Below are 25,080 nucleotides of genomic sequence, written 5' to 3'. Positions count from 1 at the left end.
TCTTTCCTCAGTTTAAATCACTGGTGAATCCAACATGAATTCATTCTGAAAAATCTTGCCATGTATTAATATTTTTTAGGTAAACATAAGCAGAATATATGGCACTGATACTTTCAGAATGGCATACAAATATGATAATTCACATCACCATGAGAATTAAATAATCATCAGTCAAGCTATAAATGCATTGAACTATGTCATATACAGGCAATTTGTTTTATTATTAAAGGGAAAATCACATTTGTTGAACACCAGCTATGTTCCATATTTTATGATAGGCAATTTTGTGCATACAACTAATGTAGTAGAGCAAAGGTTCAAGTCCATTCCCTCTGACTCTAAAGTTTATTTCCAGTATACTAGGCTGCTTGCTAAACATTAGTAGATGACAGCTATACTATGGAATATTTAATAATTTATATATCTTATATAACCTTTGCAATCTCTAGCTGGAAGAAAGTAAGTACATAGAGAAGAAAAAATGTTGCTTTTAATGAGTAGTATGTGGAAAATCATTAAAGGAAGGGTAAAAGAACCTTCTGTAGTCATTGCATCCTTTATTCTGTTCTGCCCTAGAATAATACTTAAATATTTTTGGCATGAAACCTGTATCAGGAAAATCATGAAACAGGAAAGTAGAAAATCTCTAGTTGTCATTTCATTCGTTACTCTGTTGTGTTCTAGAACATTGTTTAAATAACCCAAGACATAACAGTGATTTTATGACTACTTTTTCTGTTCAATTCAAAATGTTTTCAGTGTCTATTAATTTTTGCACTTCAGGGCCTCTCCGGTGGCGCAGCGGTTGAGCGCTGGGTTGCAGGGCTGCCCGCAGCCTCTGCAGCTCCGGTTCAATCCCCGGCTGCAAACTGGCCACCGGAGGAGGGTCCCACATGGCGCGCAGACTTCTCCTGCCGCCCGCTGCTCCCCTCAGCAGTGTACTTCGGTCCTTCTGCCTGCTCTGCTCCCTGCTCTGCCTCTGGTGAATTCTCTCACCCTTCCGCGCTTTCTGACTGTACCCATTGATTGTATGTATGTATAAATAAATAAATAAATAAATAAATAAATAAATAAATAAATAAATAAATCTTTTTTTAAAAAATTTTTTTGCTCTTCCATTGTCGTTGAAGTCCATTTCTTTTTGATAGACCTAATAGATATTAAGTTGTTTAAGTGTCAGGTTTTAAAAGTTACAGAGCATGTAAGAACAAGAACTCCTTTTCCTTCTTCATTTGCACAGCATGTTATTGAGAGGACTGTTTAAGTGAAGTGGCTGTTTGTCCAATCAGTGCTTAGGCATGTGGAGAGAATTATGTGTCTGTCATTGCCCAGCTTTTACTCAAATTTATAAGATTGTCATGAAGAGCTAAAACAGGCCTGTCAGACATGACTTAACTTTGGATTATGACTTCTATTTGTTCAAATGCAAACAAGCAGAAGAAATGTTAGGAAAAAATTTGTTTCTCTTGTCTTCATCAAATAATAATGGACTCTTTAAATTATGAGGAATATTAAATTAAAAAAATAGTTTTAAACTGAAATATTTTAGTTTAAAATATTTTTAATTTTTTTGAAAATTTTCAGAATATACTTTTAGAAATATTTTAGTTTTTTAGAAATATTTTTAGTTTTTAAAACAGATCTAGAAAGGGCCTCCCCAGTGGCGCAGCGGTTGAGCACTGGGTTGCGAGGCTGCCCGCAGCCTCTGCAGCACCAGTTCGATCCCCGGCTGCTCCCCGGCCACCAGAGGACAGTCCCGCATGGCGCGCAGACCTCTCCTGCCGTGCCCTCTGCAGTGTGCTTCGGTCCTTCTGCCTGCTCTGCTCCCCGCTCTGGCTCTGGTGAATTCTCTCACTCTCCCGTACTTCTGACTCTACCCAGTGCTTGTATAAATTTAAATAAATAAAGCACAAATGTTTATTTAAAAAAAAAAACAGATCTAGAAAAATAGAGCACAAACAATAGTAGCACATATTGAAAACATGAGTGTTATTTTGTTCTGACTCAGTTTCTCCTATTTAGCAAAATAACCCTCCTTTGCCTTATTTCCTTATTTTAAAATAAACCTATCTGTCATTGTCTTCTGTTTTTTTAGATTTTAATGCCTGTATATATTTTAGTTTGCTTTAACATTCACACAGCTTTGAGTTAGATGTTTTGTTTTACTAATGTGGTTGTAAGAAATTTTTTTTTTAATATTTGTTTATTTATGCATACAAGAGCTGGGGTACATGCCAGAGATGTGGGGGGTGAGTGGATTCACAGAGACAGAGTGGGGAACAGAAGAGGCAGACTGACTGAAATACACTGCTGCGGGGAGCAGCGGGCGAGACAGAAGAGGTCTGCCTCGCCATGTGGGTTTCTCCCTGGCGGCCGGGGATTGAACTCATGTTGCAGAGGCTGTGGATTGCTTCATAGTGCAGTGTTTAACCCCTTGCGCCACCAGGAGGCCCAGTAAGAAATTTATAAATTACATCATTGGGAGAGGTTAGGTTAAAAAATATCCTATTATCCCATAACTATGTAATATGTAATCATTCATGGTTTCATTTATAAAAATATAATACATTACCTATCACTGTTCAGAGTAGGCACTCCCACTTAGCTGTGAAATGTGCTTCCACTTGAGAGTAGCCATGCTATTACATAGTAACCCTTACTTTGCCTTTCTACTTGCATTCCCCTGTTGGCCACTGGTCCTGTTATCTTTCTGCGTCCCCTACTTCATTTTGAGTAGGTAAGTGCCAGTGGCAGCAGGTGGGTAAGTCATTCTACCCTACTTTTGTAAATGTACAGAATGTATTTCTATACAATATTTGTTCTGTACACGTGACAAAAAATATAGTTGATAAACATATATAAAATGCATATTAAGAATGTGAAAGTGTTTTTGATTAAGACTTTCATACTTATTGTAGAAACAGATTTGATACCTGAATAATAAAGTAATAACACTTTACTATATTTTCATAGTATATTTAGTACATTTAACAGGTCTTCATAAAAGTGATGCAATTTCTTCTGTAAGTATTCCTGCATTTCTGCTGTATTTCAACTCAGATTTATTATTTTCCCATATCAAAAGAAGTCTTTGCTCTTTGAGATTTAAATTTTTCATTTGTCTTTTTTCTGGGTGCCAATATATGTATCAGAGAAGTAGCTGTTTATGAGACCTTAGTTGGGATCTTTATAATCATTTTAAAAAGAAAATCATGAGAAAGAACCTTTTTTTCTAAGTTAAATATAATTGTGGATTTAGGAAACAAAAACTTTAGGACACCTGTACAGTTGTATCACACTTTACTTTTCAAGTTTGCTTGACAGGGTCAGTGCCGCTTGCCCATTTAATAAAGCTGGACAGCATCCCAGTCAGCATCTCATCGGTCTTCGGAAAGCTGTTTACAGAACTGTAAGAGCCAACTTTCAAGCAGCAAGGCTAGCTACCCTATATATGCTGAAAAAATATCCTTTTCTGTCTATCTGTGAGAATAAGCAATATTCCAGAGTTCTGGATATAGATAGTATTGTAGCACCTTGTAGAAATTAATTGTAAACTCAGATTGTTTGTTTGAAGCTAATTTCCATCATCACTTCTATTTTAAAACTGGAAATGCATTCCATAGGGATTGATAATAAGAAACAGGAAGAAAGTTCTTCTGCTTTTATGTGGCTCACTTTTAAGAAGGAAAATTCCTGAAGCCCCTTTCTTTACTGGTCTAAATATAAAATCCAGAGAACCTGGCTTTGCTATGTTAACACTTTTTAAATTTCTGAACATGGTAAATTTGCATTATGACATGGCAATGAGCAGCAGGAAATCCTCCCTTTCAAAAAACAGAGGCTCCTGACACTCAAGCAAGTGTCTTAATTCTCTGTACCTTAAGCAAACTTAATCTTAACTCTTTGTACCTTACTTTCTTCATTTTAAAAAATGGCAATAATAAAATAATCTTGTGTTTCTATTGCTTTCAAATAATTTAGTGCATATAAAGTGCTTAGACAATGTCTGGTGTGTAGTAAGCACTCAAAGGCAGAATGACAATAAGTCTGTCGTTTAAATTTACTAAATCAGGAAATTAGTTATGTTGGCCAGGAAATAAAGGTGTATAAGATCCTTATTTTACTTAAGATTGATAAATAAATTATGAGTAAATTGAATGTAAAATGGTTCTACTTTGCACCTTCAGTGTACTGGGTACCACAGCACTAATACATGTAATGCTTGCAATTTACAGAATACTTTAAGTTCTGTCGTCATATGCTCATATATCTTTCCAGTTAAATTATCTTCACTTTAGAAAACTAAAAACCTCTACTTTGTGTGTGATTTCCTTAATGTCACACAACTAGTAAAAGGTGAAGTTGTGTCTTGACTACAGTACTTATGACTTAAAACCTTTATATATACACTTGATCCTTGAACAGCATGGGTTTGAACTGTGCAGGTCCATTTATACATGCAGGTGGCAGTTGGTTGGATTCAAGGAAGTGGAACCAGTATATTCAGAGGGCTGACTCTTAAGTTATGTGTGGTTTTTTTACTGCAGACTAGTAACAAGAACCAAGCCACCTTTGATATAGAGTAAATTAAAATAGTTACAGGGGGATAGTATTTGCTTGGCAGCTATTTGAAAATGCAGAAGGAAATGGATCAAAATAGAAACCTCTGAAACTGGACTAGGAAGAATTCAAAATCTTTAAGAGGTTACACATGTGATTAAAAAAAATTGCATTTATAAAAAATACCTGGTTGTAAAACAGAAATGAATATATGCATCTATAACATGATAAAGTTCTTAATGCACTGCTATAGAGAGACCTCCAAATTATATGTACTACCATGGAATAATTTCCAAGTTACTTTGATAAGTGAAAAGTAAAAAAGGCAAAGCACGTAGAGCAATATTTATATTACCCTTTCATTTGTGTGCAAAAGGAATTTTTTATATTTGTATATGAGGGAATAAATATGTGTATGTGTATGCATATGTATATGTATATATACATATTCCCACAGACATACATTTCTGTTTGGATTTGCTTGTATGTATGTATGCATAGTGTCTTTAATGATACACACAATACTGGTAATACTGATTGCCTCTGCCTTTGGGTAGGGGAACTAGGTAGCTAAGAGATAGGAATAGGAAGCAGTTTTTACTGTCCTCTTAATATCTTATGAATTTTGAATCCTGTGACTATATTACCTATACAGAAGTAATACATTTTTAAAGATTTAACTAGCAGATCCAGATGGTTTATAGTTTTAAAAAAAAAAGTTTATTTCAGACCATAGAAAGTGTTAGAAAGCTTTATATCACCATGCTATTTATGAAGATAATATCATCTCAGCACTAAAACATGATATAAGGAATTAAAATTATAGATCAATCTCACAAATGGTGATACAAAATATTTAGAATACAGATTGAGAAAGGGACTATATCAAAAGATGATTATAATATGATCAAATAGGAATATGCTTGAAATGTGAGAATAGTTCAGTAAAAGAAGTGTATGAATATAATTCCTTACAAAAGCAATTAAATGGGGAGGAAAATAACGCATTAAAATTGATAGATGCCCATGGGAAAGAGGAATACAGATGCAGAACAGTAGCCTGTGTCAAACAACTAGACAGAACAGGCTTAGTGCTACCTAGTCTGTGTATTTCAGTAAGTAGTCAGCCAAAGGAGGGAAAGAGAAGTATTTACTGTAGCACAGTGAGGGCCTGAGCCATAGCACAATGAGTAGACAATATAGTTTCAAAAGGAGTATGTAAAAAATATCTACATTTGTATGTTAGCACTTGTGAAGAATAGATCTTTTAATTCTTTTTGCTAGAAATATTTTTTCATAAATTCCCTGTAAGATATGGGAGGTGTTACGTTAATATTCAGTTTTAAGATGAGTTGCTTTTTTTTTTTTTTTTAAGAAATTTATATAAATCTCCAGTCACAGTTCAAAATAAAGATTAGTAAAGGTGACTTTGGACAGTTTTACTGTACATTTATGTTTTAATGAAAAGACATTGTTGATTGCCTTAACCTAATTTAACTTACCCCCTGAACTCTGAGAGTGACAATGTAACCAACTACATCTGTGTGGTACCTTTTAAAGAACTGGGCCTTGGACTTAGTGAAGAACAGATTTCTGAGGAAGAGGCACATAACCTTACAGATGGCTTCAGCCTGCCCGCATTGAAGGTAATCCATTTGTGGAAGGGAAGGGCTGAAAAAAAGAGAGATGCACTTGGGTTGTACCTATGCTTTCTGAACATTCCTAGATACTGTGTCTTCAGCAGTTTGGAATTTTGGCCTTGCTCATTGAAAAAAAATAATAAGTCAGTGGTAAACTGGGTTCATATTAAATTATTTTGCATTCTTTTATAATTCCTTTAATAAAACTTTAAAGAATGTCCATTTTCATGATTGTAAAAAATTTGTATCTAAACTCACCAAAATGGTTCTATCCTTTTTTGTTGTCTGCTACGTCTTGTTCAGACTAGTTTGTTTCCTGGTGGTTTGTTTGGGGAATATTTTCCTCATCTCGAACAGGACTATATCTGGAGAGATCCTTCATTGTCTGGAGTCAGGGTGTGTCTCTCAGTAATAGGTTTTGCAGTTTCTCATGCCAGACATTCCTGGGGATGATCACACTGTGACTGATTTTTATGTTAATTCCCTTAACCAAAATAATGGAATCATTCTGAACCCCATATTCTGTCTCCATCAATAACTCATGTATTTGGACTCACTTAGGTACATCAGTCATACTGTCTTTCCTCCTGTGTTTAAGGATTTTTAAAAAGTCATCAAGGAACATTCTCCTCTATTAAATGTGTCTCGCTCTATCAACACTTCCCTTCTGGGGTAGAACTGCACTAAATCACATACTGGTATTAATCTGCTATTTTGGGATCAGAGGTTCCCAAGTACCATAACTACATAATTTGATTAACATTCTTGGCTTAATTTTAAGAGCTAATTCAATCAAAGCAAGCTATATTCATTTCCTAGAATAAAATGAAAAATTTAAACCAAACAAATTTGTAGTTTATTTTAAATGTTGACCATTTCTTATTCATTTAGTACTTTTTTTTTTTTTTTTTTAGGTTTTGTTCCAACTCTGGGTGGCACAGAGTTCAGAATTCTTCAGACGATTAGCCCTATTACTTTCTATAGCTAATTCACCTCCTGAGCCCTTACTTACTCCAGCACTTTTGCCTCATCATATTTTATCTGACGTGACTCAAGGTCTACCTCATGCTCATTCTGCCTGCTTGGAAGAGCTTAAGCGCAGCTATGAGTTCTATCGGTACTTTGAAACTCAGCACCAATCAGTACCCCAGCGTTCATCCAAAACTCAGCAGAAATCAAGAGAACTGAATAATGTTCACACCGCAGTACGCAGCTTGCAGCTTCATCTGAAAGCACTACTGAATGAGTAAGTTTAGAAGCCATATAAGGAAATATCCCCATGGTAGCAGACTTCACTCTTGTCCCATTGTGGTTATTGGCTTGTGTCCTAGACTAGAAAGAAGATGCAAAATTGAGACCTGCAGTATGAAGGATAGTTTATAGTTACGAATGCTGCAGGAAATAACGATATGTAAGTACTATAATTTGTGGGAGTTGTTATAATTTTTATTTTTCCTGATAAAACAGGAAACCTAGAAAGAGAGAAAAAGCTAATGTTCATTGTGTAGAAGAACTGAAATGGAGAAAGTTATAAAGAATGAGCTTCATTTAACTCTCTTAAACTGGAACCTGTAAGAAATATCTGTCAGCATAGAATAGGAAGTTATAAGAGGTACTGTACTTGAAAATTGACATATTGCCTTTTTTCTAAATAAATTACAGCAGATTTGGGCATTTTTCTGTAGGAGAGGACAAGCTTTTTAGCTCCAATTGAAGATTAAAATGTAGAATCCATATTTTGTATTTATTGCTTTTTTACTTTTCCTAGTGTTATTGGTTCTCTGCCTTTACCTCCAATCTTTTATGTCCCATTTTGGCGGACCTTAATCATTTGAAAATACTGTTTTCTATATGAAGATTTCCAAGTTTAAAAGTTGTATCAAGACATAATATTTGAGTTAATTTATTTCTAATGAAATTCTTGTCCAACAAATTTTCATAGTATAGGACTAGGTCAAATAAATAATTGGTTCATGTTCTGTTAGTAATCCAAATTTAACTCACTGATAAGATTGTAGTTGATGTATCTGACCCCAGATAAAAGGCATAAAGTGAAAGGGGGAGAGCAGCAATCAATTTTGAAGATAAGAAAATAAGGATTTGGTGTCTCAGAAAATCAAAAGTCTAGTTTACCAGAGTGAAGAAGAATGTAATGTACAAATATAGGAAATTAAAGTCAGAAAGGCATTTTAAGAAGTATATTTTCTTACCAGTGTCATTAGTTTTATTACACAATCTTCAGTATATCAGAAAGACAAAGTCATCAATAGCAGGAGGACTAGATCTTGGCTTTTTTTAAGAGTTGGGTGCTTTTGGTCCTTATACTCTCAAGAAATAAATCTAAAAATTTTATTATTGAGTATAAACAAAACAAAAATGGATAGAAAAGAATTATTAAAATAGCTTTTCTAATATTCTATATTTTTCACTCTAAACTGTCACTTTATTTGACTTTCTCTACATTTTGAAAAGATACCCGGAGTCATTCTTGAGAATAAGCCACATCACTTAATACTTGGCCTGGTGGGGTGGGTACTGGCAAATGTTGGGGGAAACCACAAATCTGTAACCTCAGTCCAAAGAGCATGTCTCTCTCCAGCTTTAGGGGGAGCTCCCTCTGACTGACTGAGGGCTATGTCAGAAATGTGTGAGGGAAAAGGATTCAGTCCAACTCAATCTCTTCCCTCTGAACCAGAAGGCTCTCCAGTGACCCTCCATCTCACACACAAGTCTTATCTTATACTCCATGTCTCTTCTCTTGTTAAATATCATGTGCCACGGAGATGCATGTAGAAGTAGCATCACCCAGTGAGTACTGCAGGACCTTGTTGCTGTGTCCTTCAGTAGCAACTGCACCACAAATTGGATGTCATGGAAAAGGCAGTTCCATTTGCCTATTTGGAAGATAACCCCCAGAGTGGTGTCCTTAGAATTGCTCAGCTCATTCATGTCAGGGTCCACCTCTGTCTTGCTCCTTATTAGAGAAAAGAAGAACCTAGGGAAGCTGTTAAGTCGTAGTCAAAAAGTAAGACACCAAATTTCTCAGCTTACCTGCCTACTTGTACCAGGTTCTCCCACAATAAGTAAAAGTGTGTACCTGACAGATGCAATCCAGTGCTTACATCAAACCTGACCAGAAAGCCTATGGAGGGCCTCCCCTGGTGGCGCACTGGTTGAGCACTGGGCTGCGAAGCTGCCCGCAGCCTCTGCAGCACTGGTTTGATCCCCGGCCACAGGTGAGGGTGCCCACATGGCACGACAGACGTCTCCTGCTGCGCCCGCTGCTCCCCTCAGCAGTGTATTTCGTCAGTCTGCCTGTTCTGTTCCCCGCTCTGGCTCTGGTGAATTCTCTCACCCTCCCGTGCTTCTGACTGTACCCAGTGCTTGTATAAATAAATAAATAAATCTTTTAAAAAAAAAAAAGCCTATGGAAGTAGCCATGTTCTGCCCAATTTGCTTCCTTTCCCACTCCTTTTGGTACTTCACAGGGTTCTTCACTACTGAGGTCCAAGGTCTCCCTGTCCTAATGGGAGTACCTTCCTTTACAACACGGAAGCAACCTTCTTCAGAAGGACTTCATGTGTGAAATGGAAAAGCTTCAGGGAAAGGGAACACCTAGCAACCAAGCACTAAGTAGCAGGTGGTGATAATTAGCTGAGGTGTTTTTAATCCATCAGATCTAGCTCTGAGTTTGGCTGACAAAAATTAAGAAACTATGTTCCAGTGGTCTGTAACTGCTGTTTAAAAAGGCAGGTGAATACTAACCCAACTCTTAACTCTGTCTCCCACAGGAAATCGGGAGATAAGGCAATCTCCACTGGAGTGGGTGGCAAAGGTTGGTTCATCATCAGAGGAAAACAAGATTTCAGTGGAAAAGTTATGGGAGACAAAGCCAGTTTCTAAAGAATTAATGATTAGCAGTAGAATCAGAAATAGGGAAATTGGACCTCCATGGTGGCGCAAGGGGTTAAGCACCGCACTATGAAGCAATCCACAGCCTCTGAAGCATGAGTTCGATCCCCGGCCAGCCAGGGACCTCTCCTCGCTCACCCGCTGCGCCCCTCAGCAGTGTATTTCAGTCCATCTGCCTGTTCTCTTTCGCAACTCTGTCTCTGGTGAATCCTCTCACCCCCCACACCTCTGGCCTGTACCCCAGCTCTTGTATAGAAAAATAAATAAATCTTAAAATAAAACAAAAAACAGAAATAGGGCACATTGGAGTGCATTAGAACAAGGGAAAATGACTCAGAAGGAAGAGCGCTGCACTCCTTGGATATGAGAATGAAAAGAGGTGCTTTGTACTTTGAGTAGAGATCTTGGTTTATACATAGGAAGTGTATTTCCGCTTTAAAAAAATACCTATATGTAGAGGGGACAAAATGTATATCTATGCTGTAACATGTCACCTTTCTAGAGAGTATACAGTCACAAACTATCATATCTTAATTGCTTTACAGCATTACTAACACACAACTTATGAAAGTGTTACCTAAAAAGTGTTTTGTATCCCACATTTCAGAAGCATTTTGTGTTTCATTCCTCCCTTTGGCTAGTCTCCTTCCTGTTCCCACTCTCACTTGCTGTCACTATAAATTTGCTTTCTCTCTTACCTGAAAATCTTCACTGGTTTCAGAGTATAGCCCCTTAAAGACTGTATAAAATATTGTATAGAAAGGGTTTTCAGTAACCCAACTACAGTCTACTTTTCTATCTTTCTCATACTTTTCCTTCAACCATGCCAAACTATATACTCTTTCACCTGTTCCATCTGGAATTGACCTTATCTTTTATACTTCTTCAAATTTTATCCATTTATCAATAGTACTTCAACCACCTCTTCTTAGTTATTTACTCTGTGTATCCATAGTTGACAGTAACTTCTCTTCTGAATTCTTATTACATTATCTGTGTCTCTCTGTGATATATACTGCTGTGCCTGGATTCAGGCCAGCTTTACAGTTTACCAGCTATATAATTCTGGGCAAGTTTCTTCAATTCTATGGACCTAATTCCTCATCTATGAAACAGAAATGTTAATTACAGTAACTTTATGATACTGTATTTGTTTTTTGTTTGCTTGTTTGTTTCTTTATGGTACTTTATTATATGTGCTATAAGTTTTTTTTAGATAGAAGAGGGGTTGAATGTATCCTTTTCATTCATAAAATGCCTAGTATGTATGCAAGAAATATTTGTTGAATAAATATGATACTCTTTATAAGCTTTTTAAAAATGGTAAAATACACATACATACAATTTAATGTTTAACCATTTTTAAGTGTGTAATTCAATGGTAGTAATCACATAAATACTGCTATGCAGCCATCACCACTTTTAGTCCTCAGAACTTTTTTTCATCTTACAAACTTATTTCTTAAATAGGCTTTGTAAATGATAAATTTTCCATTTTTAGAAGTCTGTTTCTGTTTTTCTTTATTACTCAGGGTAATAATTCTTGAAGATGAACTTGAAAAGCTTGTTTGTACTAAAGAAACACAAGAACTAGTATCAGAGACTTATCAAATCCTAGAACAGAAATTAAAGTTGATTCAGCCCCACGTTCAAGCAAGCAACAGTTGCTGGGAAGAGGCCATTTCTCAAGTGGACAAACTGCTACGAAGAAATTCAGATAAAAAAGGTACCTAATGAAAGATTTCTCACACATTTATCAGACAGTCTTATTCCATTCAATGGAGTTTTAATTTGTAGGGTTTTATTAAGTGAGTTTCTGCATCTCTATGATGAAATTAATCTCACCAAATTACTTAGTTTACCAAAAAAAAAAAAAAAAAGGTTGAATTTATATTTACAAATTGATACAATATAGTCTTGGCTCTTATTTTGTAATTTAAAAAATGACTATGATTTGAAAGTTCAGAGAATCATAAATCTTTGTAGAACTTAAATGAAGAGCAGGATTTTTAAATATTCCATTATTAGAACTTTCAGAAATTCTTTTCTAGTTAGGGTCAATAATAATGACTTTGGTGTACAGGGACTAGAAACTAAGTTTTGCTTTCAACATAAAATACTTACTATTTCAATCATACAGAAATAATATGCAAATGATATAGTAGGTAGTATTGTATATGTGTTATTTAGGGTCTTAAATGGGGCCTACCTGGTAGCCTAGGGGTTAAGTCAGCACTATGACTGCTAGGGCCTGAGTTCGATCTCCAGCCAGCGAACTAACAGACCTCTTCTGTCTCGCCCATTGCTCCCTTTAGCAGTGTATTTCAGTAAAATCTGCCTGTTCTGCTCTCCCTCTGTCTCTGATGAATCCTCTCAACCCCTGCACCTCTAGCCTATACTATAGCTCTTCTATGCAAAAATAAATAAAAATTAAAAAAATAAAAGGGTCTCAAATGTATTGTCATTATTTAATAGTAACATCAGACTACCTTGTATTGATTGCTAAGTAAAGTTTTCCACTAAACTACTTTCATTTGATCAGGTTTTATACTTCTTTTATATCACTAAATTTATTTTATTTTATTTTCAAAGTATTTATTTATTTATTTATGCAAGAACTGGGGTACAGGCCAGATGTGTGGGAGGGTGAGAGTATTCACCAGAGACAGAGCAGGGAACAGAACAGGCAGACTGACGAAACACACTGCTGAGGGGAGCAGCGGGCGTGACAGGAGAGGTCTGCTGCGCCATGTGGGACTCTTGCCAGCCGGCTGGCGGGGATCAAACCAGTGCTGCCGAGGCTGCGGACAGCTTCACAGTGCGGTGCTTAACTGCCTGCACCACCAGGGGAAGCCCTACATCACTAAATTTAATTGTAAATGCTCAGCATATGGTTTTGTGCTAGAAACAAACTCCATTACCATGTTTATCCCTTGGACCATTATTATGAAGTTAGTCAGACTTATGCATAAAAATTATTAATTATACTATTTTAATTACTTGTATGATGTAATATTGCTTAATAGTTTATTGGGCTGCTCCTACTGGATTTTGTCCAGACCTCTTGTTAAGTAGAGACAATGGTGAAAGGTTGATGCCTAGATATGAGCCTTAAATAACCCTGTGATTAGTTGCCAACACCAATTTTAAATTATCGATGTTAAACCCACCTGGATGATCTTTGCAAGCTATTCACTTGTGAAAGTCACTTCCAATTCTATTTTCTAAGAGTAAAAATAGTTCAAGTTCAAGATACACATTTGGTTCTTTTTTTATGAAGAACAAGTGCTCTATCATGAGATGCGAGGAACAAGTTAATTTCTTCATTAATTATTTCAGAATGTCTACTGTGTGCCAGATACTATGGAGGGGTAAAGAAGGGAGAGAAAATTAGATCATTGCCTCCAAGAGTTTAAATTTTAAATCTACTGATGTTAGTTATTAACTTTCATATCCATAATTTTTTAATAAATCGAAAAGAGTCAAAGCAACTTAGACTATGAACTTGGCAAAATATTAGTACTGAGAATATTTTTTTCAGTTATTTCTCTGTGGCCTGTTTCTTTTTAAGGTAAGACTGAAGTGGCATGTGAAAACCCACGGTGTACTATAGTACCTTCGATGCAGCCTACTCTCCATATTGCAGACAAAGATCCAATCCCTGAGGAACAGGTAAAATGAAATCGGCCCACCCCACCCCCAAAACCTACCTATTTTTCTGTGACATGGATAATTGTTGAATAAATTGTTGACTTTATGTTTTTAAGCTTCAAAATTACAATATATAATATATTGAATTTATACCAATTACTAGTTCTCATATCTCTCAGAAGATTTTCTTGTTATTTATCTCTAATTCTCTGTTTCTTAAATACTTTTGAAAGTAAACACATTTAAAAATAATACATTGGCAAAGGTACATTTGGAGTGCTGGAGATATTTTATATTGATCTGAGTAGTGATTACCAGTATATATACATATATATAAAAAGCTTGTATGCTTAAGATTTTTCACTGCATGTATTTTACACCTCATTTTAAGAAATAATTTGTAATGATTGCACTAGATATTGACAAAGATTTATTTGGCTCATCCTAAGGAAAACTGCTTTTCCTTAAGTCATATTATCTATTTAGAATTCTTTTTTTTTTTTTTTTTTTTTTTAAAGATTTATTTATTTATTTATTTATCCATGCACTGGGTACAGTCAGAAGCGCGGGAGGGTGAGAGAATTCACCAGAGCCAGAGCGGGGAGCAGAGCAGGCAGAAGGAGCGAAGTACAGCGGGCGGCAGGAGAGGTCTGCGCGCCATGTGGGACCCTCCTCCGGTGGCTGGGGAGCAGCCAGGGATCGAACCGGCGCTGCAGAGGCTGCGGGTAGCTTCGCAACCCAGCGCTCAACCGCTGCGCCACCGGGGAGGCCCATATTTAGAATTCTTAATTGCAAATAGAAGCCTACCCTACTTAATTTAACAAGAAGGAATTTATTTAAAAATATTAGATAACCAACATATTTCAGAGGGCCATATAACCAGGCTTGAACCAGGTTCAGATAAGCAGCCAGAATCACTCAAAAGAACTGCTCCAGTGGGGACATCACTACTACATCACTGGGCACAGACATTGCCACTTGCTACATCAATGCTGAATAGTAAGAACTACTTTCAAAGCTTCTATCTTTGGAAACTTGATTTGCTACCATCCTTGCCAGAATAGATATCTAAAGGTGTCTGCTTCTTTTATAACAAATTTCTGAATCCGATCTGATGCATGCACACCTAGATTAGAGGATCTCAAGTCATTTGCCTGATCCATAAAAGTAAGAGAGGCTCACTAAGCAAGGGTCCTGTCCTCTGTACACCAGATGGAGATCCATAGATGAGGTATTGCCCAATCCTAGGAATAGGTTCAAATTTCCAGAAGTGAGAAGAAAAAACCCTCAAATCTCTACCACAAGAAGAGAAATAATTCAGCACCTCCCTGAATCACCAGTCCTTATAATTTTGATTGTTAGCAACAGAACTAATGACTCTAATTTTGACTAGATCTTAGGATGGTATCATGGTAGAAAAATAACCGTTGAAGGTGTGCTTCAATGTTTAGCTCCTATTTATTTATCTCTAGATAGATGTTGGCTTTGTTTCCCCGGCTATACTTTAATAACCTGTGCAAGAAGCCTCATTTATTTAATCTCACAGATGGCTAGGTGGTTCATTACATGAATTCTAATAGAAAATTGTCTGCTTGAAGTAAAGTGCTTTTTCTTTTATTCATTTTCAGGAATTAGAGGCTTATGTAGATGATTTAGACATGGATAATGATTTCAGAAGGGATGACTTTTATTACTTGTCACAAGAAGATAGAGACAGACAGAAACGTGAGCATGAGGAATCTAAGAGAGTACTCCAAGAATTAAAATCTGTGCTGGGATTTAAAGCATCTGAGGCAGAAAGGCAAAAGTGGAAGCAACTTCTATTTAGTGATCATGGTAAGCGCTGACTTAAGAGTAAAACATTTTTTCAATGTAGGGGTTTCTTTCTCTTCATCTATGAGTCTTATTTTAGCTATAAATTTCTTATAGCTTTAATTTTAGGATTCTATCACTAAACAATAGTACTCTTCCAAACCCAAAATCAGTTTGATCAATAAGAGTAGTATATAATCAAATTGTAAATATAAAGTCCCACTTTTTCATCAGTTATTTGATTTTTTTTTTTTTAAACATTTTATTTATTCATACAAGCACTGGGTACAGTCAGAAGCACGGGAGGGTGAGAGAATTCACCATAGCCAGAGCGGGGAGCAGAGCAGGCAGAAGGACCAAAGTACACTGCGGAGGGGAGCAGCGGGCGGCAGGAGAGGTCTGCGCGCTATGTGGGACCCTCGCAGGCAGTGGGGGATTGAACCGGCGCTGCAGAGGCTGCGGGCAGCCTCGCAACCCAGCGCTCAACCGCTGCGCCACCGGGGAGGCCCAGTTATTTGATTTTTTTTATTTAATTTGCCATGGATTGGCAGTGAGTTGAATATTTGAGTATTTTAATTAAAATGTTATTTTTACCTACCCCTTTCCACCAGACCATTGCTATTGATGTGTGTTATAGTTGTCTGTTTATCTTTTAGGGATTTTTGGCTTTGTTCTGCTACAAATTAGTTGTGAGTATTTAGAGGAGAGGTAAATCAAGCACTGTCACTATCTTGCCACTCTTAAAAAATGTTTTTAAACTTAGTGAATTTGATATTCTAAACTGTTCTTCTTATACTGATATTATAAAATACATCAATGAAAACAAAATTAATAACTTCACTATGGAAACAAATGAATTAAGACCACTTAGCTACATCAATAAGGTAGCTTAATTGATTTGAGTACTTTAGTAGATGGGAGAAGAGAAGATGCTTCTCTGCACGTTGTCTCCACACTTAGGTTTGGACAAAGTTGGATGACTGGCAAAATTCTTTTATGTTTTATGTTTCCCAGTCTTTTCTTTAGCTGAACTTTATAGGAGGCAGGGCAGAGAAGGCAATGTCAAACCAACTAATCCTCGTTGAACAATTAATTCTTATGGATTTCTGAGAAAACAGAATGGAATTTCCCTTCCATTTTAGAGTATGTGGAGCCTCAAAAGTAGTAACTCCCTTCTCTTTTTCACTAGAAGTATATAGGTTACCTACACTTCTAGAAAGTTCCTCAGGGTTCTCTTTTCTTCTCTTAAGAGCCCTACCATTCTGTTTTGTCCAGATCTACATCCTTGATTTTATTCTCCTTCTTTCTTCCCAGGTCCTTAAATTTGATTATGCTCATATATTAATATGGCCACTCAGGAGATTTCCATTTTTAGTATCTTTTTCTTCTAAGCTATCCTTAGATAGCTTCTAAGATAGCTTCTAGTCTTGAAAGCTTCTTCCAGATTTGACATTGCTTTGATAATAGCTCTATCTTTACAACCTACATGGCTTATCCTTTCTTATTATGTTAAAATAAACTCCTTTTCCTGGTTTCAGCCCTTTCTGTCATATGTGTCCATTGTATCCAAATGTATTTCCCATTATTTCTAATATCGTCTAGTTATTTTCATCGAACTAGACGTTGATTCCACAAACTTGCTGTTTTTATTCATAGGTTGCTGATCCCTTTACTAAGCATTCTGTCTCCTCCATCAAATTTTTTTCCCTACCAGTCTCTCCTCCAGGAGTCCTCCTCTGACTGCCAGAGTGGTGCCACCTCTCCTGCCACTTCCGAGTCTCACACAAGAGGGTCAGTGTAGTGAAATGAAAAGCAGTCTTCAGAAACAAAGCATATAGGTGATTAAGAACTTCTGAGAAGTTGTAGTAGTTCCTACAACCTCCACATTTGTATATTGAGCCTGCAAAAACCAGAGACTAAGAATATGATGTTTTAGGCACTGTTGCTTTCTCTTTGTTCAATTTTTTTAATCTCTGTCATTAAATGAAAAATCTCATAAATAAGGGTTTTATTATCCCACATAGTATTCATTCAGCAAACTGTTTCTTCAACAAGTAGTTATTTGAAGCACTATTTAGTGGTATATTCTTTTTTTTTTTTTTTAAGATTTATTTATTTATGCGTACAAGAGCTGGGGTGTCAGCCAGAGGTGCAGGGAAGGTAGCATGAGAGGATTCACCAGAGACAGAGTGGGGAGCAGATCAGATGGACTGACTGAAATAGACTGCTGAAGGAAGCAGCGGGCAAGACAGGAGAGCTCTGCTTCGCCATGTGGGTAGCTCCCTGGCCTGGGATGGAACTTGTGCTGCACTGGCTGCGGATAGCTTCATAGTGCTGAGACTTAACCCCTTGTGCCACCAGGGAGGCCCTATTTAGTGGTATATTATTAGTACGTAGATCAATAGACAAAAATCCCTACATTGCTACAGTCTTAACACGCCCTCAATGGACCCATTTTACAGATTATATCACCCTATTTAATTAGCAATAATCAGAATATCAACTTCTAGCATACATTGTATTCTTTAAGAACTAGTACATTTGTAAACTAAAAATGTGCAGGAGTACTGAAAGTAGCATTGTATATAAATATTTCTTTATATTTTACTTTAAAATTATCCTTTGACAGTATGGGCAAAGATATAATGATAAGAGAAATATGTATCTTTTTCAGGTATGTGCTTTTCTAGTTTACATATGAAAGGGCAGTAATGCTGTCATTTTATGGAAATAAGTAAAAAGCTGCTGATATCATAAAATGCTTTTCCTATGACAAATACCAGTACATCTTCCAGAGTTGTTTTCATCTCTGCCTACAGGGGTAAAGTCCGAATGGAATTAGAGAGGGAAATTCTACACTGGAACCTGCTGTGGCCATATTTTTCTGCTTCTCTAGTGGAGTTACGGCAGCTTAGGGATCTGTTTCTTGGAAATGGACACATTTTACAAAATTATTTTTTAAGTAAACGCCAGATCTTCAAGAAGCACTTTTTTCCTTCCGTCATGCTTCATAATATATTGCATTGTACTAACCCCTCATGCTGGGAGGAGAGACTGCCTAGCAAGCAACCCACTGCCTACTAACATCAAGAGGGGCTAAATAAAACTTCATTTTCCTTGAAAGGACAACTTCTGTCGTATGCATATATATATATATATATATTATATTTACATATTATGCTTTGTATTGTAGTTGATCTTGAATGCAGATTTTATTTCATTTGATATTTTTCTGTGGCATTACAAAGTATGTACAAAAGTAGGCTTTACTCTCATCAGCATCTTGTTAGGTAGTTGGCAAGTAAGTTGAATTTGTATATTGTGCTATTTTTCCCATGCTGTTTTACCTTGTAAACATACATGTTAAAGATACGATTATGATCTGGATTACTTTAGGCCTTTTATATGACACTTTATCATGCTGCTGCTTACTCTTGAATATAATAGTTATTATACTAATAACTGTTTATTCCTTATGCTGCTGCTTATTCTTTAATATAATGATTCTCAAACTTTAGTGTGCATCAGAATCAAGTGGAGGACTTATAGAACATAGCTGATCCCCACTCCCAGTTTCCAACTTAGTAGATCAGGGGTGGGTCCTGAAATTTATATTTCTTCCAATTCCTGGGTGATGCTGACTGATTCTGTTGGTTAGTGGGCCACACTTTGAGAACCACTGCTGTAATTTTTGAAATTACAAAACCTCATTTAAATCATCATCAAAACCTCATTTCATTTCTTAGGCATTTTATCTCAAAGTTTTCTGAGTTGATAAATCCACACTGACTTTACTAGGAAATTTTATTTAGCTTTTCCTTATTTATTGTTCCTTATAAGAAAATAACTACTGGAGGTTTAAAGTTTAAATCATTTCTGGGTCCTTAGTTATTATTTTTCTTTCTTTTTTTTTTTTCCTTTTCTTTTGAAGCTGTGTTGAAATCCTTGTCTCCTGTAGACCCAGTGGAACCAATAAGTAATTCAGAACCATCAGTGGATTCAGATTTGGGGAGAGTTGGTAAAAATGATACTGAAGAGGAAAATAGTAAACCCTCCACAACTGACAATGAAATAAATAATAGGACTGAGTGTTTATGTGAAACCCCTCTAGAAGGTAAAAATAAAGACCATTCTGCAAATAAAGTCTTCCTCCAAGAAACTGAAGAAAGATTGTGTTACCATGGTGAGAGTGAAGATGAATCTCAGCAGGCAGATGTAGGTGGCCTGGCCATTGCCTGTCCAACTCCCAGGGACTCGTTACAGCCCTCCATTAAGCAGAGGCTGGCACGGCTACAACTGTCACCGGATTTTACCTTCACTGCTGGCCTGGCTGCAGAAGTGGCTGCTAGATCTCTCTCCTTTACCACCATGCAGGAACAGACTTTTGGTGATGAGGAGGAAGAACAAATAATACAAGAAAATAAAAATGAGGTAGAGGAAAAGTAAAAACCAAGATTCACATGAGTATTTTAAATTTAAAATTTCTTTTATGAATGTGTTTTAGCTTCAAGGCTAGATATTCCACTGGAAAGGGAAATGAGTTTACATTTACAACATATAAGGCTAAGATGTGAATTTACGTCAGTTTGAGCAACAGGTCTGAAAATAGTAGTTACCTATGTGTGGCAGATCTTTTAGGAAATAACAGAAAGGTAAGGGCTCTTTTGAATAAACTGCTCTTTTATTTGCAGCACAACTGATCGATCTCGGAAATTCTTTAAGTACTTTTAATAAGAAATGAATTCATCATTTCTTGCCAGAATTTACTACCGGGAAATGTCTGGGATAATTCCGTTGCAAGAACATTTAATATGACTCCTTTGTACTGTATTCTTGCAGTTAATAACTGCAGCTATTCTGTCAATAACAAGTTGTTTGTATTTATTTTTGTTTATACCAATCTTAAAACAAAGATACAGGTTCTAAATAAAAAAAAATTGAGTTCATACAATTCATGTGTGATGAGGTTTGGAACAAAAAAGTAGTTTCAAAAGTACTTGGGTAATGACATGTTTCTTATGTTTCCTTGTGGATGTGTACATTCAGCAGGTTTTTTAGATGTCTTTTTAGATGATCTTTAAAAGAAAAAATTGTACCATTTTAAGAATTACCCTTTCAATTTTTTTGGTTTCATCTTTTTCTGTTCTTGTTGTAATTGAAAGAGATGTCCTCGAAGTTGGATCCTGGTGTCCAGTGCCCTATCCCCAACTTTGTAGAAAGCGCTTTTATTCAGTTTGGCTACAGATAATTGGGTACCATTAACACAAACAGGTCTATTTGCTTTTTATTTCTAGCCTGAAGCTATACCATCTCCACCTTAATGAGATTCTGGAAGCATCTTGTCAGCTTCCCGAAGAACATCTTTAGCTCCTTAGTACTTAATTTACAAACTGCCTCTTTAAAAGGTTGCTTTCCAGTTATACAGTGTCATCTGTTTTGTGTTGTGATTGCATTTTCAAAGAATGATATTTTCAGGAGTATAATGTTTTTTTTGAAGCCTATAGCTCTTCTACACTGACATAGTTTATAGACATTATTTGGGGAACCTGTAGAAATAAGTTAATTTATGCTGCTGTCCTGAAAACTACATGATAAATCCAGATTATCTTTAGAGTTAAGACACACTTTCAAATTCCTGTAATTTAGCACTTTGAGTAAGTAAATTTACATATATTTACAGGAATATTTTTAATAATCTAAGGAAATTTATTTTTTATCCTTAGGAAAGACTTGGTTCTGCTTTGTATGAATAGTACAGATCCTCTTATACGCTAGTTAATTCTGCCTATTGCCAAAATTTCTGGAACTTGTCCATAATTAAAATCTTAGGATCAATATCTTAAGGTAAATCTGGTTTACCGCTTACGAGAAAAAGTTAACTAAATTTCAAGAAAAAATCTTGTATTATAACTGGCTAACATATTCTTAAATGATAATACTTAAAGTTTACTTTCTTTTTAATTGGTTTGCCAGCTCCTTATTTTACTTGGATTTAGAAGTAGCACATATGGAAACTCTCAGTAACCATTCTTTTAGTCTATAACCATAGGAAGAATAATTGGCAAATAATTTCTAATTATTTAATTTTATTTTTATTATACCAGTTTGGGAAAAATATCTTCATAATATTGTATCAGCTTTATTCAAGCCATCTAAGATGATAATTTTTTTTATTTTGAAAGACTAATTTTAATCAGGAATTTTTAATCATCTGTCTGATCTACTTTATTCATTAATTGTTACCTATTTCCACAAAATTCTATTTGTTGAAACCATGATATAAGGATCTTAGAACTTTAATTGAATGTTTTTTGTGTTTTCATCTTTTAAAGTATTTCTAAGATATTATCATCCCTTTGAAAATTGCTGGTTTTCTCTTATAATAACCTAAAAGTCAGTGTTTCTCAGGTTTTATTTGGGATATCCGTATTAGAGTAAATTAGAGGTGTTTATTTTTTAAAGGTAGATTTTGGATCATATTCCAAATCAGTTTTAGTCGATCATTTTGGAATGAAATCTAGGTTATGTTTATACACAGTAAAATCTAAGAACTTTTATGTAGAACTTTGCTCTTGCCATTAGTACCTTGGGAAATAAAAACAAAGAGTAATATAAGTAGAAGCTTTTGTTGTTACTTTTCTAAAAATATTTCACTTTGTCCTGTCAGTCTTTCGAGTAGTTTTTATTAGCTGCCATCCTATCTTCTAAAGAAACCCTCTGGGAAAAAATATTTTGTGGGGAAAATTGCTAATTTTGCTTTCCAAATTTACAGTTGTATTTTGACACAGTAATTCTTGCTAGGAGTAATATCCAGATAACTTTTAATATAAACATTTCCATAGTTTGTTTAACATGTACAAACCTAGTACTTGGAATGTAGGATAGAGGCAACTTATTTAGGTCCCTCTTGAAGGAGTTTTACCCTTTGTTAGGAAAGTCATGTCAATAAATCATCTGGTGATGGTTATCATATCTTAAATCCCTTTTTCCCCCCAGCTTTCACTAAAACTCTAAATAGCTGGTATATCTTGGGCCAGATTCTTGCTAGCCTTTTATATATGATCCTCTGCTTATTTTCACAAGTTGTATTATCTGACTTTGTAAGTTAAGTCCTCATTGCACCATCTGAATATACTTCATTAGTAACTGATGCATGATGCCAAGTTTCATTTCTGAAGTTATTAGACAAGAAAGTGGGTGAAAACTTATTTAATGCATTACTATGGAAATTTAAGAATATGGGTCTAAGGCTTTAATACAGAAGAATACATCAGAGTTTAAATCCCAGATCCCTCATCTAAAAGCTAAGGTGCAGCTGATATTATAATTTCTGACTTCACAGAAGTAACTTAAAAGGAGAAAAGCTTTTGAACTGTAAAACAAGGTGATTATAAATATGCCAGTAAAATAGGTTAAAAAAATTTGAAACTCAATTTTCTTAAAAAATATTTTGTTCACATAATATTGAATAAATGTGTTATAACTTCCAATGTTAAGCCACAAAAAAAAAATCAAGTTCTGATGCACTTTACAGAGTTGTAAGTCAAGGAATTATTAATCAGAAGGTATCCTAGAAATCAATCTAGTAACTTTTCACATACCAAATATTTTGATAAATTATTAGAAGGCATAAGTGGAGAAGAGTTTAGCTGATTTAATTTAATCATAGCATATTGTTTCTATACCCAAACAAAACAAGAAAACAGTAACTGAATACAAAACTGTGGTGTAGCTCAGCTTATTATCTGAACTGAAGTAGATATCATGCCATGAATGACAAACAGACACCATAGCGATTGATTTATTCTTCTAGTTCAATTTATAAGGATATAGCTATGTACTGAACACATATATTAGAAAATAAAGCTCACAAATACTTTGGAAGAGAAAATAGGCCAAAAATGCCCAAGTACAATAATAGTTCATTAATCTGTCATCACAGTTAAATGCTAACTTGCATTAAGTTAATTCTTCAGGTAACTGAGGCAGATCCACTTAATCATTATATCTTATAATGGTTTAATAGGAAATATTTGGAAATGTACTTTCTAACTACCCACTTTCTCTAGAATACTTAGAATATGATTTAATATATTGTCATCTTTAGGATCATTGTTTCTATTGTGGGGGTAATGAACAGAAATTTACTCTATGACCCTTCGTTGCTATGCTTTGTGAGTTATGTCTGTTTTTTACAGTTTCTATCTTCCCTTATAATCAGCTGTCACTTTTTGCTGCTATCTTGTGTGCCTGCCTCCTGCACTAGGCCCCTAAATTTGCTGCTTCTAATCTGCTGTGGACTGAGAAACCAGATTGCCAAGCTTGCTAGAATTGTGTCTAAAATAAGAGTAAGTAGACTGAAAGAATGCTAAGGGGCTTCTCTGTCAGTTAAAGTGCATGGACTTTATGGTACCTTTTTGGCTGCTTAGCGTACTTTTGTTAGTCTCTTAATTCTTTACTGAGAAGTTGCTAAAAACACAGATGCTAAAAATCACTGTGATTGCTATATAATTGAAGCATTAGAGTTCAGTTCTTCTACATTAATGTTTCCAGGACTGTTAATAAATTTAGCTATAAAAGAAAATTTAACTATCTTTTTGTAAATCATTGTGTATATTTTAGGAAAATTTAAATATTTTGTTCTTACTCATTGTTCCTAGTACAGTATACATACTTAAACGTATAAATGTGACTTCAATTCTGTTCACCAAGATATTCTAGAAATATTGGTTTGAGTCTGAACATGCCTGACCAATTTAGTAAGACCTGGCTAACTGAATATTTGGGGAATGAGTCATTCAAGATATCCATGTTTTTAATGCTTAAACCTCTTTAAGCATTAAATTTTGGAATTATTTCTGAAGAAAGTCTTTGTGAAACAATATGGTTGACATCTTAAACAATATATAAAGTATATTTTAATCTTTCTTGATGTCAAAATGATCATTATTAACATTAGTTATACTTTGATAGACTAGTCAGGCACTCAGAGCTACTTGCCTGAAATGGCTCCATTCTGCTAACATTTTAGATTATTGTCTTTGTTTGCTAATAGTAGTTTTAAATCCTCCATTTATATTACTGCTTGCTTAAGTATGCCCATAGCAGTTGCCTTTCTCCACCTTCATAATGCTCCTCCTGATCCACTTTGGTTTTGGAGACCAGGTGACTAAGACAAAATGATGTATAATGTAAAAAGTAAATTGACCCAGAATGAAGATTGAACTGAATTATACTTAAGTGCATGGATTTTGTGACCTCTATTACTCATTTCATTGCTGTCTTTAAAGTGAAGTTACTAGATTAAATACCTCCTATCCAAATAGAAGAGATGCTATTGTACAAAAACTGCCACTTATTTCCATACTTTACGGTCTCTGTATTTCTAGTCCTCTAATTTTTGACTCTGATTTAAGCCAGTCCACTGAATTTAGCATTCAGTAGTACTTTCTGTTTGAATTGGATGCCACATACTACTAAGAATCTCTTTGGCTGGGTTGCTTTC

The 25,080-nt window shown here is 35.4% G+C and overlaps 1 protein-coding gene across 1 annotated transcript in view; it reads left to right on the top strand.

Annotated features, from left to right (window-relative positions):
* VEZT (vezatin, adherens junctions transmembrane protein) overlaps window positions 1-20,021 on the top strand; it is a gene marked incomplete at both ends in the record, with an annotated part of 44,198 nt that extends 24,177 nt beyond the window's left edge. Inside the window, 7 exon segments of the mRNA XM_084255094.1 lie at window positions 3,325-3,462; window positions 6,059-6,206; window positions 7,115-7,446; window positions 11,645-11,838; window positions 13,684-13,784; window positions 15,392-15,599; window positions 19,507-20,021. Coding sequence (XP_084111220.1) covers window positions 3,325-3,462; window positions 6,059-6,206; window positions 7,115-7,446; window positions 11,645-11,838; window positions 13,684-13,784; window positions 15,392-15,599; window positions 19,507-20,021 — 1,636 coding nt within the window.
* Between the last annotated feature and the right edge of the window lie 5,059 nt (window positions 20,022-25,080).

This window comes from Talpa europaea, assembly GCF_964194135.1.
Source record: "Talpa europaea genome assembly, chromosome: 15".
NCBI classification, from domain to species: domain Eukaryota; kingdom Metazoa; phylum Chordata; class Mammalia; order Eulipotyphla; family Talpidae; genus Talpa; species Talpa europaea.
Note: the sequence above shows the minus strand (reverse complement) of the source record. Positions and strands in the feature narration are given on the sequence as shown.